This window comes from Daphnia pulicaria, chromosome 10 (genome assembly GCF_021234035.1).
Source record: "Daphnia pulicaria isolate SC F1-1A chromosome 10, SC_F0-13Bv2, whole genome shotgun sequence".
NCBI lineage: Eukaryota > Metazoa > Arthropoda > Branchiopoda > Diplostraca > Daphniidae > Daphnia > Daphnia pulicaria.
Window position 1 is genome coordinate 2,880,648 of NC_060922.1, and position 15,070 is coordinate 2,895,717.

The window sequence follows — 15,070 nt, forward strand, 5'->3', positions numbered from 1 at the left end:
TCGTCGGCAACATTTGGCCAACTCCCAAATCCCGTTTTTTTTTCCCTCCCGACACAACATTACAAAAGAAACTGACAGCCTCGTGTCGGCTCTAGCTGCTGGCGCCGTGCGTCTACGTAAGTCTAAAGAAGAAGAGTGGGGGGCCAGCAGCAGCTCTGAAAATTCGGCGAATAAGAGCGAGACTCTAGACCTGACCCCCCTCTCCACGCAACAAAATCGTGACAAGTTGAACGAATCGCCTGTCACACGTCATCACCAGAGTCACTTAGGCTATCAAGCCAATGCAGCAGCAGCCAGCCAGCCAGCACGCGAAACAACAAAAAGAAAAGAGAGGCCGTCAAAACGTCACTGACAAAGAAAAGGTCCATCCTGAATACACGTCACGAAATAATTCGCCGATAAGAATATACAAGATATACCGGGGCGTGTGTGTGGGTGGGTGAGGGAGACCGGAAGAATCGGAGGAATGCTCATTTCACTTGCTCCGCTCGTCACGACCTAGTATAGTTCCGTTTCCGTGCACAAGCCGGTTGTGTTCGTGAGTGATTTCCATTTTTCAGATATTACTTCATTACAATTTGAATTGCGCCCTTACATCGCTTTTTTTTTATTGTGCCAGATGAGATTCCTGCACATATAGGTGGCACGTGCTATCTATTCCGCTTCTTCTTCTTTTATTTGGCGAAATTCATTTCAGAAAAATAATAATAATAACAAGTTGAATGGTTTACAATGTCGCTGCGGTTGTGGCAACAACAGCAGCCGGGATAGTTTATACCTTCGTCCGTTTTTTGTGGTTTTTTTTTTCGGTGTTGCGAATGTACAATGAGTTTTAAACTGGGAATCACGTTGCACCCTTCCGCGTTGTTTTTCTTATTCCGTGTTTTTCTGTTTGCACGCGCGCCGATCATCAGCCTCGCACCGCTATTGTACAACTTCCATTTTCGTGATTTTTATTTTGGGCAGTTTGGTCGCGTACGAATTTGCATACAGCCCTGTCATTTGGTTGTTTCCCCATTCGACCCTGTTTCGGCTAGAGAAGAAGAAAAAACAAACAAACAAATCAACTAAAAATACGAGTAGGGTTTAACTTATCGCCATGTTGACCTCTTTCTCAGCGTCTTGTTGTCTTGAGGTCGATCGTCGTCTCACGACGAATCAGAGATTATTGGTAATTCGTGAATATCGGTTTGAGTTTCGCTCTCCCGATAGCCATTTGATACTACTCGATAAAATCGTCGACACCGGCTTGTTTGTTTGCTCCGGTTTTCCGAGTCAATTTCGTAATGCCGAGGTTTATGGAACGTTTGAATTTTATTTTTAAAAACATAAAACTCTTTTGGTATAAGTAAAAGTTGTCGACAGATGGAGACTTATATTACATATCTAAATATACGTATACCCAAGAATATTTATAAAAGTAGCAACAACAAAAAAAAGCGGCTGCGTTCCAGAATTTGTCCGTTTTTACTTTTTTCCCCGCCATTCCGCAACGTCATACCCGTTCTCCGTCAACCTGCACATTGGAGCAAAAACTAGCTGAAGAAGTATATCATCTTCAGGATGTAAAAAAAAAAAGCCTGGCAATACTTGATGCCAATTATAGCCATCCAATGTGGGTAGGATGCGGCAGTAATATTTTCTTTCCAACGTCTCCAGAGTCTCTACTTTTTTATTTAAGTCTTTTCTATTGAATGAAAATGCTCTAGATGAAAGCGACTCATTTCGTTATTAAGTCTTGAAATGCGAGTTTGAGACTGCATTATCTGTGAAAATAGGAGAATATAGGGCGAGCAGGTAGGATGGCATTGGCCAAAGATGAAAGCATTTTATTTTATTTCTTGTGGTAGCCGAAAACATTTGAGACGACAAGGATATTCCAAGAGAGTAGAGAGAGCCACAAAATTTCAACAACACGTTTTCGCTTTTATGGACGGCCAAGTCACGGTCATATAAGAGACGGACAGCTATCTTTTGTGGGAGACGGAACTCCCCATATTTTGTTGGCCGGCGGGACCGCCAGAGAGCCTTGTCGCCAATTCCAGAATGTTAGATCGTTTGCATAGGCACGCCAGAAGACAATGGGGAGAGACAGAGCAGAGACATGTTGCAACAACACCAATTTCTATAGACTTTTCTTATTGTGATTCTCAAATTCATTCCCCGTTGTCAGGATATCCAGCGGAATAACTCCATCACTGCCCCCTCTTTTCATACTTTGTTTTCCCCCAAACAATGGCGTGCCATTATTGGCAAAAAATGCCGTCCAAAAAATAGTGATTGCCGATTGATTTATTGCTGAAAATACCCAAACAATAACGGTAGCCTGATCGTACTACACACACGATTGCCATTTTATAGATCCAGGAAAAGAACTTTGTCCCAATGTTGACAGCCGAGATGGACGAGTTGAAGGTTTTCATCACGGAAAAGAGCAGCACACATTTCCTTATTCTTTTGTTACGCATCGATGCACAGAGTAATCTGCCAAGCTCGTTATTAAATTATTATAAACCAAACTTGACCTTGCAATAGGAAACTTTAGTCTGATTAACGAGGTCTCGTCGAATCTCATCGCTATCAGACTGGAACGGATCAAAACGAGAGAGAGAATCGAAGAGAGTGAAGATCGCCAAAGATGTTGCAAGGATCACTTATCAGTTTTGTTCTAGTTGGTGGAACATGAAGCGGTCAGCATATTATGCACCTTAGATTCTCCTTAACCACTTTCATGGTCGACCTCATTTCTCGTGTTATGAAAATTTTAGGTCATTGAGATCGATGACTATAAAGTATAAAAATCGAAGGATGGTCCTCTACAATAGGGAAATTAGGGAAGATGTAGTAAGTGTAAGTGTAGTAAGTGGAGATGGACGAGTTGAAGGGGGGCGAAGACGGCCCGGTCGGACAAAGTCTCTGTTGCAATTTCAACATGATTTAATTTTTAAAAAGATCAAATTCACGACTCAAAGATAAATACCACAAAAAATTTTTAAAGAAAATTACTTAATTTACAGACCATTCTTCCACAATTCTGATTTGATTATAAATGTTTTAATTAAATGCATCGTGGAAATTTAATTTTGGAAAATGCAACACAGCTTAGGTTGATTCGGGCCAAGGGAACTTTTATTGTTATTCTGCCATGGGGAGGTTGTGCATTTTCGCGCTTTTTTATTCACGTGGTATTGAACCGCCATTGGATATTTTTGAGATATTTTGAGTAAGTTCTCCATTTTATTTATCATTGAAGTGAAAGAAAGTAAAAATAGTTGTAGTACACTTTTACCCCTCATCTTTAACAAATTAGACGGTCGAGTCTATTGCACCGTCGGGCTGACGGTGCTCGAATGGGGTTTTGCGCTATTGCACCGTCAGGCCGCTAGGGGCGCTCTGACGGCCGACGGTTGGGGGTACCGGGTACCCCTCTGTAGTCTCTACATCTGACGGCTGGAGCTACCCTACCCCTTTCTGACGGCTGGGTGTACGGACCCTATCTATTCCAGACCCTACCCTTTCCAGAACCATCAGGCCGCTAGGGGCGCTGTGACGGCCGGGTGTGCCCTCCGCCCTCCCCCTATCTGACGGCTGGAATGACCCTTCCCCTTTCTGACGGCTGGGTAGATTCAATGTTTCCAAATTCATCAGCCATTTTGGTTGCCGGTTAACGTGACGGAAAATGAAACAAATGAAACTAATTGCGAGCGTGTCTTAAAGAAAATTCTTAATTGACAAATTCTGGCGGAAAACTTTTGCTCATCAGCTAAATAGTTTGTAAAAATGGCGGAATGAAAATTTTCTTGTTCGAATTTCATTCGTTTGCATATTTCTTTTTAACCCTTTTCCTTGTCTATATATTTTAAATAAGAACTGCGGTTGACTCTTTTAAGGTGAACTCCGTTTAGCTTAATTAAACTACCCAACAGATGGACGACGAAACGTAAGCTTGAAAAATACATCATCAGCTGACAAACAAAACAAAAAACAAAACACTACCATCATGGCGGCGGTGATGACGACCAGTCAACCAGCTAGTTAAATGTCAGCCATGGCTGTGGTCAAGGTGTTTGATAGTCGTTGTGTTACATTGTTTCATTTCATTTGTTTGTTAGAATTTCTTAAATAACAGATTAGATCAATAACACGTGGAATGTTACGGTGTTATTCTTCATATTTTGAAGCAGGTATAAAGAGCTCGAAAAGTTGAGAATATTTTATTTTAAAAGAAAGCGTTGTGAAGTAAGTAAATAAAAACAAAAAAAACATTATGAATAAGGTACCCCCGATTAAATGTCACAGCCGCAAAGCGCCTCTAGCGGCCTGACGGTTGTGGTTACGGTACGGTACCCAGCCGTCAGAATGGGAAAGGGTTACTCCAGCCGTCAGAAAGGGGTAGGGGAACTCCTACCCTAAACGTCGGAAAAGGGGAGGGTAAACAGCACCCAGCCGTAGAGAGTCCCAGCCGTCACAGCGCCTCTAGTGGCCTGACGGTTCCGGAAAGGGGGTACAGTGGTACACCAAGCCGTCAGATATGGGGAGGGTACACCTAGCCGTCAGAAAGGGTGAGGGTACACCCAGCCGTCAGAAAGGGTGAGGGTACACCCAGCCGTCAGAAAGGGTGAGGGTACACCCAGCCGTCAGAAAGGGGGAGGGTAGATTCAGCCGTAAGATAGAGATGGTACCCCCAACCACCAGCCGTCAGAGCGCCCCTAGCGGCCTGACGGTGCAATAGCACAAAACCCCATTCGAGCACCGTCAGCCTGACGGTGCAATAGAATTTTCGAAATTAGACGGATCAAAAGAAGAAGCAAGTGAGTGAGAGATCACAAAAAATGTTTCAGTAACCAGTTTCATTCGTTATTGATAGAATATCATTGACCTTAGATTCCCCTTTACTATTACACGGTTGGCCTCCCTTCATGTTATAGAAATATTTCATTGAGATTGATGCTATAAGAATAAAACTCCAAAGCATGGTTCCTACGATAAGAAAATTAGGTAAGATAGAGCCATTTTCATCAGACAACTTTGAAACCCACAGTCGAATTGTACTAGTCGCAGTTAAGGTTCTTCAGACTCGGTGATTCTCAGATGACAGCCGAGCGGATCGATAGACTAGCGTGTCGGGAATTGGCGCCGCCACAAGTTCAAACCTCCGACGACCGACAGCATTACGAGCGAAGGAAATCCGAACTTTGAATTTCTCTCCTTGCCCTTCGATTCGAGAATAGATGATGTCAAGAAAGTTCTAGTTTCCAGTTCGTATTTATCGTGAGATTCACGTCGACCGTGAGCCAACACCAATCGATTTCAGTTTGATAACAACACGATGTCGATGTCTGTTTCCTTGAATCTTTTCATTATATTGTCACTGTGATTTAAATGTAAAATATAATTTACTCTGTATTTTTCAATTAATAGGCACGAAAGACTGGATCAAAATTAAGGAAATGTGAAATTGGAGCCACTGTGAAATGGAAGAAAAAGTCGCCCGATCTGCCGGCGTGAAATTGTGTCGTAATCATCGACAAGTGACCGGACTGCCATCGCAGTGGACGTACTGATTCGGATGCGGAAGCGCCGCTCGTTGTCGATTGTAAGGGCCGGAGATTGGCCGGCCTGGTATGATGAACCACGTCCATCCCGTTCACGTTTCACACCTGGTGCTGCCATGAGCCGCTTTGGGGTTAGCAGTTGCTCTCGTCTCTCGCTGACGTTGTTTTTCCTCGTCGTTTTGAACTCGATGTTGTTTATGGCCGTTGGAGCAGCTCCCGTCACATCCGTGTCCAACGATAGGAGGAGCAGTGCCGGATCACGCACATCTTTAAGCCGCTGCCCAGCCATTTTCAACCCGATCCCTATGGTTGCCAATGCCAAAGTTGCCATCAGTTCCGATCAAACTGCCCAAAATGGCCAATCGAATGCAACGGAACCGTCAACGTGTCGCTACTTTTTGACGAAACGTTTTGGGACGCTGACGACGCCCGGCTTCCCGTCGGCTTTCCCCTTGCCGTTCATGTGCAGTTGGATCATCAACGCGACGGGATTTGAGGCCGACTCGTTCGTGACTCTTTACCTGACGCAGATGTACCTGACTCGCGGCGTCAAAGCCGTCCAGTACTCGTTCCGCAACGAGACAACCGCCATCGGTCGCAAGGAGCTGGACGAGCTGCACACACTTCGTCCCCGGCCGTATTCCGTCTACAGGATCAAAGCGCGGTACCTGGAAGTGCAGGTGAACCTGGACGAGTTGGTCAACGCCAACCTGCGAGTCGAGCGCCGGTTCATGGACGTTTACGGCTTCAACATCACGTACGAAATCCAACCAAACACTTCGCGCATTCGCTCCGATACGTGCAACGTCGCCAACTGCACATTTAACGGCCACTGTTACGCCAATCACAATTACAGGTAAGTGCAGGAAGGATGTGCAAAGCCTTGAATGATTTGAAACGGTGTGAAATTACCGTCAGTCTAGTAATTCATAGAATCTTATTGCTAATGTGTGTAGTTGGTCTATCGCTTGACCGGAACAACACCACTGTTATTTGGCTAAAACGTCATGTTAACTTAACCGTTAAAAAAAATTGCTGGAGAAGTTGTATTTTTAACTGGGCAATGTTGAAATGGCGTGAAATGATTAGATATTAGATCCACCAAATGCGTTTCTGGCCATGGATAAAGCTTTGATCGTTATTATGTACTGTATACTGAACAAGTTAACACTCAAATGGAATTTGTTTTCTAGTTTAATCAAGGCTCTTATTTTATTTATTTATTTTTTTTTCTGAATTGATTGTGCCGTTGGCAGCCAGTTCCAGTGTTCCTGTCTGCCGGATTTCTCTGGAAAGTATTGCCAATATGGTCCCGAATGCAATCCAGCCAAAGGAATCAACGTCTGCAAAAACGGCGGCGTTTGTGGGTAAGTGATAAAACGAGTGACCGTGGACACTGGACAGTGACTGTCTCGGTGGTCGAAAGTCTGTAATTTTCCAACACTTTATTGTCATTGCTTTTCACAAAATAGGTACCGCAGCGGTTTGACGGTTGTGCGCTGCAGTTGTCCGCCCAATTACAACGGAAGTTTGTGCGAGTTTCGCCGTGAATTCATCCCCTCCAAAGGTATGGCCTATAATTTCGATCGCCGTCAACCAAATCGTTCGAGTTAGCTGTCGTGATCGGCGACGGGCTTTTTCGATTGTACGTTGTTGGGGAGGGGGCTGCTGTTTTCATTTGTGGTTTTTGGGCCGTTTCATTGAGCGCGCCTTTCCCGCCGTGCGTCTCTCGTGATGTCTTTATTGGGTCATTACTGTTCTGTTCTTCTGGCCCATTCATTCGTCTATCGATCGAACGAAAAGCCAGGCCTATCTGGTGGCGTGCAGACCATGGCCGCCTTTCCCAGCAATCGCCATTCTCTGTAAAATTGGCCGTCTTCATTTGACCAGCTCACGTTCCTTTGTTTGAGTTGCGGTTAAGACTGTCAACATATTCCAAGCCACAGAGCCCAGCAGAGTAGATTTGACTTTTGGCAAACACTTTTTCCATTCTGCTACCACAATCGTTACGCAAACAGGGAAATTGAATCAATGTCTGCATAATGTCTGCAATGTTTTGCTTGTCGTTGATTGAAGAAGCGTTTTATTATGTCTACTGTCTTGTTGGCCGCTTTGATTGCAGAGTGCCTTTCACGGTTCCGGTTAAACTGCAGCCACCACTGCGCCGTAACGGACAAGGGAGGAGCCGCTTGCCGCTGCCCGTTCGATCAGGCCTTGAGATCCGACAATGTGACCTGCTATCCGCTCGGTGAGTCATTTCTCTCTTTTTTGTTTTTCTTGCGTTTTCTCCATCATTTTTTTATGGTTGCCAGTCTTCTTCGCCTCTATTATTTTGTTTCCTCCTCTGACTTACGCGATTATTCTGTTTTCCACTCGCTCGTGATGCCAACTCGCAATAAAGTGAGACAGAGTGAGGGAGGCGAATAAAATCTTTGAGAAAGTCATGTTTCCTGCACGAAACATAAATAACAAATAGTTTACACAGTAGCTCTTATAGTATAATCATGCGGCGTGTGCATGAAATGGAAACAGTTAGCGAGAATATTTTTATTTCATTCTTTTATGTCGTAGACTTTTCAGGTAGTTTGGTTTCAGGTGTTTTTTTTTTATCTCAATAAAAACATAGAATAAAAATAATTTTGGCACACTTGAAATTATAATGCATCATATTGCCTTATCGCTTATTGTCCTCTGAACAAAATGCTGACTACAATAAGAAAAAACAGGTGATGAAGTTGTTTCTTATCTAGATTGTAGTCAAGGCGAAAAAAACTACGAACGAAAAAACTTGTTATGTCCAAAACTGGCGTCGCGTCGCTATCCAACTCTGTTGTTTGTCGGTAGAAAACTAAGCTCTCGGTAACTAATTGTACGACATCGAACCGACTGAATTTCCAAGAAATTTTCCCAAAAAAGGAAATGAAAACAATTTTGACTGACAGGTTGAGACGAAGCGACAAGTGAGCATTCTGACGAGTTTCTTAATTGTAGAACCAGCACGTTGGGAATGGGAGTTTAGTATGCGTCCGGGGGAAAAATCTTTTAATGGCTCGGACTGTGGTCGAGATAATGCTGTGTTGAATTTTTTTTATTTTTTTATTTGATGGCAATTTCGTTCCACCGTTAAAAAAAACATTATGAACAATTTTCTTCCCTAGAAGAAATGAGAGTGAAGAAAACATTTTCATCATTTCCGCTGTTTTGCGTTCTTCAGGATTAAGATCCATTTCACTGTTTCACATTACCATTTTCTCCCCGTCCTGTCATCGGAGTAACCAGGAAAATAGGGAATGAGAAGAGACTAGGGATTAATCGACATGTTTGTCTACGGTTTGAACGAATAATGTGTTTTGCTTCTGTAAAAGAAAAAGATTCTCGAGAGTTTTGAAGGGGGGAATAGGCGGATGAAAAACATGGAGCATTCAGGTGGAATGGAATGACGAAGGATCTTGTTTTTCTCCCCTCCATGTTTGACAACATGATCATCACGAGGAGATGTGGAGGGTGGACGACGATTCATCGTCTTTTATAACTGACGTATTTGGTTGAGATCTTACACACAGCCATTCTCCCAAACATTTTATTTATTGATTTGCTACTCCTTCTCTCCCCTCTCCTTCTTCTTGTTATTCTGTTCATGGTTTGCTCATGGAGTCCCGCTCTGTCGGCGAAGGGCGTCGAACGTCCATTATCCCGCGAATCTAGAAGTTTTTGTTATTCAGCCTGTATTCCCTAGGAACTGTAGGGGGATATTCATTTATCACTTTCCATTCGTGACGACGGAGACGTTTTTGGCCGGTTAGAGGCCATGGTCTGTCGGCTGGAGCACTCGTCTCTGGATTTGTTTTTATTTCTATTACCGATATTGGGCGCTTACTAGAAGCTTTCAACTCTGCTGTTTTCTCTAGTAGGTTGCGACGTCCGGGGGATTCATTGATACTAACACCATCGTCCTTCTTTTTTTTGAATTGTGCTCCGATCTTTCATCTTTTGTAAACAACTCGCCATCTCGTCCAGGCTATCGATCAAAGCCTAAAGACAAGCAAAATAGAGAGATGGAACGAACCTTGTACGACGCACTTTCTATTGGAGGATTCGCCTCAATCTCGCCCCCGTTTCCCATCCTAAAATTAATTGTAATTTGTCATTGCGGTAATTTTGAGTTTGTTTTTATTTTCCCTCGATTGTAACCGTAATTACCGCATCGCAGTGAAATGACAGACCACCAAATTTCCCCTTTTGTACCGGTAGTACACATGTTGTACGCTGTAAAGGGCTTTTTATAGCCTATTGACAAAACGGGCAAGGTTATTCTTTGTTTGTAGTCTTGTTGATGTTTGTTAACCCGGATGAGCCATTTACTGTTCCAAGTGCCGCCCAATCCCGGTATCGCATACTTCCCTTTCAAAATTGGCATCTCTTTTTTCATCTTCTCTTTTCTCTTCTGGCCACTTTCAATGCGATTTCGGGGGGCTTGATTTAAAGAAAAAAAAAAGATGTGACGAAGCTTTTCCTGTTTCCTGAATCGCAAAGTGCTGTACACGCTTAATGCGTCAGTACATTGCCATTGCTGTGTGCATGTGTGTATACATTACACTCATCTCCACCTCGCCAACAACCGGAGTCGAATTCCGCTACACACCGACTCCACTCCCACCTTGCTTCAACTCCCGCTCCACGTGTATAGCTCGTCACTTCCAGACGTTCATTCTATACCCTTCATTTGTCTATAAAGAAAAGTCTGCCCACAAAAGGTTTAGTTTACAAGAAATATTTTTTATTATTATTTCCTCTCAGAATTAGAAAGGGGAAAAAAAAAGAAAAGTGGTTTCTTTAATGCGCGGCCATTGGAGTTTTTACGTCTCTATTACCGCTTTCTATTCTTTATGAAATCATAAAAAGGTTTCATACAATTTTATATACCCCTTTTTTTACGACGACGACGAACTTGGCGGTTTCCGATTTCTTAGCCCTTTAGTATAGACGGGAAAAAAACGCTAGAATATAATAATCATTAAAAATTATATTTCATGTCTTTCATTATCGTTTCTTCGCAGACTTCTTGGAATATTGTTGTTGAAAATTTCAAATGGTGTGAAAAATTGTATGGTTGGCCCACTGAACGCACTTTTGAATAATTTTAATCGATTGCTTGATGGATTCTTATTCACCAAAGTCTTTTCCTGTGTATTTATTTATTGTTCAATTCTTTTTTAAAAAACAAGGGAATAATGTTATTATAGCTGGGGAAAGCGTGGATTTAAAAAGTTCAAGATTGTCATTTTACTCAGTTGAAACGACGAGGTCGTGGTTTTAGTGGCGAGGTTTTGATTTCCAGAAACTTGTTATGCCATATACGCTAAACGTGGACCTTATAAAAGTAAACATTATGCTGCTCTAGTTACGCCTGATCTTTCTGACCTTTTCCACTTATAATTGCGTGGAAAAAAGGAGGAAAAATAAAATAAATCAGAGTCTGCAAGTTGAGGGAAACGTATTTCGCTTCCGTGTTCATTCAACAGTCACGCGAATATCAGGACGAGGGCCCCCTGTATCATAACGACCTTCTCGAAGAACATTGCTGGTGGTTCGAACCTTTGAGTAGCCTACTTTTGGAAATTCTGGGAGCTCGTTAGAAATTACGCAAAAGGTTGCTGATGGAGAAATCTAATTACGAAACACGCCAAAAGTTTTTTGCCGCGCCATTTGTGCAGTCGCCAAATTCGACTTGAAGTGTTAAGCCAACATTAGCAGTATCGCGGCTGGCGTGCGCGATGAAAAGGATGACTGATTGCATGGTGCAAACTTCAATAAGATTTTGTTACTTTTAATGGCGATGTTTGGTTTCAAACTTGAAATGCGGCGCCAACATCACATTGAAACTCCCGTCGACGCAGGGGTGGGAAAGGTAAAGAAACAACACGAAACTCTCGAATTTAATTTTTCAAAGCAAACGGAAGGTCAATAACGCAAGAAATCTGCCAAGCTGACAGCAGACAGACGAGCCGTGGGATAGTGCTCAAAGTCGTAATAACAGACTTCCACTCTCTACTTTTGCTAGCGCACACTGACGACCGACCGACCGACCGACCCCGCCTTTTTTTGTTTTTGTTTTAAATAGTTTCCAGTGCTACTGTCCGGGACGTCAGTCTTCCGTGTGCCGAGTTAAACTTTCCACAAGTTTCTTGTTTTTTGTTTTTGTATTTTATTCCCGTCGTCTTGTAAGCCTGTCACCGGAAGGAGTTGAGTTGTTTTCGTGCAGCTATTCTGTTTGTGCATGTATGTATAATGTAGGGAATCAGATAGGAATTTGTTGTTACTCTTCTGGTCTGGTCGTGACACGGACGATATTTATGACGTTGTTGCAAGATTGCCAATTTAGTACGCTTCAATGCTTTGGCGTTATTTCAAATAACGTACCTTTTGATCGTCGGATTTGGATTTAATCCGGGTATAAATTTTAATGAGATTTTCTTTTGTACTTGTTTCCCGTAGTGCCACTGAGAATCGTTGGACAGGTTGAACTGGACAGACCGATCACTTTTAATGACACACGATTGGTGGACGGAGTCACGACCGAGGTGAGTTTCTTCCGACCGACGGGAAAGTTAAGAACTTCAATTGTGTTAATTAAATACTCAACATTTTTGTTTTTAGTTAAGGAAAATGGCCGACGAACTCACAGCATTCAAGCTGGTGATAGGTTCTGTCGATCTTCTCGAGTAAGTTAATAGTTTTAGAATTTGATAAGATACAGAAACTTGACGCGATTTGTTGTTTATTTGTGATAGACCTAATTCGAATCGGCTTCAGTTCATCATGTGGAATTCCGAAAGGTACAATATGAGCTGGACGAACGCGGCTCATCAGCAGGGTCCCATGACGGCGCCCGCAAAAGGACGAACCTCTTCGCTCCTCAAAATAGGGTCCTCTTGGACTGGCGTCAAGAAGAGGATGCCGCGTGACATCATAAATCCATTCCCCATCACCTACATCCCACAGCAGTGGAACAACTCTTATTCGTCCTTCGTCAACCAAATAAACACGAAAACATGGAAAGTGCAGGGCGAGGCCATCGCCATTCGAAACCTCAGCATTGTCCAAGTTCCAGCTCTCATCATCGAGGTCCGAATTTCTTGCCATCATTTTGTTTAATGCACAATTTATTCACGTTTATTTCGAACCATCTATTCATGCAGTGGGTAAAACTGGACGTCAAAGGTCAGGTTCGTGAAGGCTATCCCTTCACAGTGGCATGCAACGCAAACGGTTCGGGCAGGAAAGATTTGAAAATGGGCTGGTTCAAGGATGGCCATAGGGTGGACGACTCTTTTGCTCTGGCGCGCAACGTGTCCATCTTCATCCACGAGAAACAGGACCTTCGAGGATTCTTCACGTTTTATTTGGAGGTGAAACAGGCGTCGTTAGCTGATCGTGGCGAATTTGAATGTCGGGCCACTGACTGGGGACAGACTGTCCGGAAGAGCGTCTTTCTCGACGTCATCACTCCTCCCATTCTCGACCTGATGCCCATCAATCCCGTTGTCCTGCCGGTATTTTCTTGTTTCTCTTTCGGAGAAAAAAAAAAGAAATATTAGATTGACACAAAATTGGAAATCCTTGTTACTTTTTTGTAGGGAACGGCCGTGAATTTGACGTGTCGTGATGAGAACCATCTGGCCCGGCGGACGACGACCAAGTACGTTTGGTTGAAAAATGGCCGGCCGATTGGATCGTCATGTGATGAGATCATTGAAGATTTGACGCCAGTCGGGAGTCTTTTGAAAATCACTGCGATTCAGGTTCGTTGATTTCTTCCAATTTATGATTTTCGATTTCACCTGATCTTATTCCGTGTGATGGATGATAACCGAAATATGTCGTCCATTATTTAGCATAGCACCAATTACTCATGCCGAGGTGAAAATGGAACCAAACTGGCAAACAAGACGACGCACATTTTTGTTGTTCGTCCGGACAGAGCCTGTCCCCAGGAGAAGAACCGGGGCGTCGAATGGCTTATGACGGCAGTTGACGTCACCAATTATCAATTCTGTCCAGCCGGATACGTTGGCGTGACAAGGAGACGTTGTCTCTCCGTTAAACAGCCGATAGACAACAGCGAAATCGCAGCGACTGCAGTTCGGGAATTTTGGAAATGGGGCGAACCAGATTTTTCCGACTGCAGTGATCGTGAAGTCACCGAACTCTACCGTCAGTTGAAGTTGATCACTTTGGGCTATGCCGTCACCGATATTGCCTCCATCATCAACAAATTTGCCGATTTCATTCAAAGGAAACTCAAAGATTTTGCAGATCTGAAAAGTGCGGAGACCGAACAGACAACCCAATTCCCTTATCTGCCTGGTGAAGGCAACGCTCTGCTAGAAATAGCCATGAGCTTGGAGGCTTTTCTCTGGAAAAGGACAGAAGTTTTACCACAGTCCTTCTGGAACTCGACAGCTATTCAATACTTGTATGCACTTGATGCCCTGTTATCCATGCCAAAAGACTTTTTCCGCTTGGATGTAAGTAGGAAGCCATCAGTTGATAATGGAAAATGAATGAAATTTTCTTGAATTTTTTTTTACCAGGGAGGAATACCGATCCTGCGATTCATCCAGAATCACTTGACTCTGTTAGGCATCAGTCCGAAAGGAGGATATCCTCTTGGTGCCATTGAATCGCATCTATTAAAGAACAGCGACATTGACACCGACTTAAATAAGTAAACCAGAATTTGTTATTTTCGTTGTCCTTTACTCAAATTGTTTGATTCTTTCCATCTACAGGAAAGAGCTCAAGTACAAAGAACGTTTGAAATTCTTGCCAAGGTATTTGTATCTTAATTGTTGCAATATCACTTGAATTTTATTGTTCTAATATTCCAATTCCCTTCGGAATAAAGTCAAACAGGTTTCAAAAATCTTACGCAACTTGCGCCCGCCCAATTCTTTCTCAATAAACCAAACGGTTCCAACGTGACGATGGATTTCTTTTCGACGGTTGAACAACTGCAGATAAGGGGCGGTGAATATATTTGCGCCTTGTTGCTCCTTCAACCCACAAATCATTCCCGTGGATGGGACTATTGGGACATGAATTCTTGTTCCATCGAACGGCTGTCGGACCCGTCTGCGTTCCGCTGCCTTTGCTCTCATCAAGGGACAGTTGTTTTGCTGTACGCAGAAAGGGACTCGATGGTACGTCCATTTGTTTAATATTGTTTCCAAAATGATGATGAAAATAACATTGATTTTCTTGCGTAGCAGCACACCGATGCAACATTTGACCTGTGGAAAATCATCGTTTTTGTTGCCTCCACATCCAGTTTCATTGTCGTAATTGGCGTCATTGTTTTGTCGATCAAATGGTATCGGCATCGCTGTGTTTGGGCTTGGTTTCAAATCCAGTTAGGGGTTGCACTTGTCCCACCTTCTTCTGTCTATTTTTTGCCAACCGAATCCATCGTAAGTTTAATTCAAATCAAGTAGAATAAATTAAGAAGTTGTCGA

General features: G+C 43.1%; 1 protein-coding gene across 2 annotated transcripts in view; it reads left to right on the plus strand.

Annotated features, from left to right (window-relative positions):
- LOC124313951 overlaps window positions 1-15,070 on the plus strand; it is a 35,685-nt gene that overhangs the window by 16,850 nt on the left and 3,765 nt on the right. The window contains exons 3-16 of one of the 2 annotated variants that reach the window (XM_046778825.1): window positions 5,422-6,411; window positions 6,812-6,922; window positions 7,028-7,122; window positions 7,678-7,803; window positions 12,051-12,136; window positions 12,213-12,277; window positions 12,347-12,680; window positions 12,755-13,108; window positions 13,193-13,357; window positions 13,451-14,083; window positions 14,150-14,283; window positions 14,348-14,389; window positions 14,464-14,758; window positions 14,825-15,025. In XM_046778825.1, the coding sequence (XP_046634781.1) occupies window positions 5,570-6,411; window positions 6,812-6,922; window positions 7,028-7,122; window positions 7,678-7,803; window positions 12,051-12,136; window positions 12,213-12,277; window positions 12,347-12,680; window positions 12,755-13,108; window positions 13,193-13,357; window positions 13,451-14,083; window positions 14,150-14,283; window positions 14,348-14,389; window positions 14,464-14,758; window positions 14,825-15,025 (3,483 nt within the window). In that variant the 5' untranslated portion in view covers window positions 5,422-5,569. The remainder of the gene's footprint in view (window positions 1-5,421; window positions 6,412-6,811; window positions 6,923-7,027; window positions 7,123-7,677; window positions 7,804-12,050; window positions 12,137-12,212; window positions 12,278-12,346; window positions 12,681-12,754; window positions 13,109-13,192; window positions 13,358-13,450; window positions 14,084-14,149; window positions 14,284-14,347; window positions 14,390-14,463; window positions 14,759-14,824; window positions 15,026-15,070) is intronic. The other variant, XM_046778826.1, reaches the window with a different exon arrangement.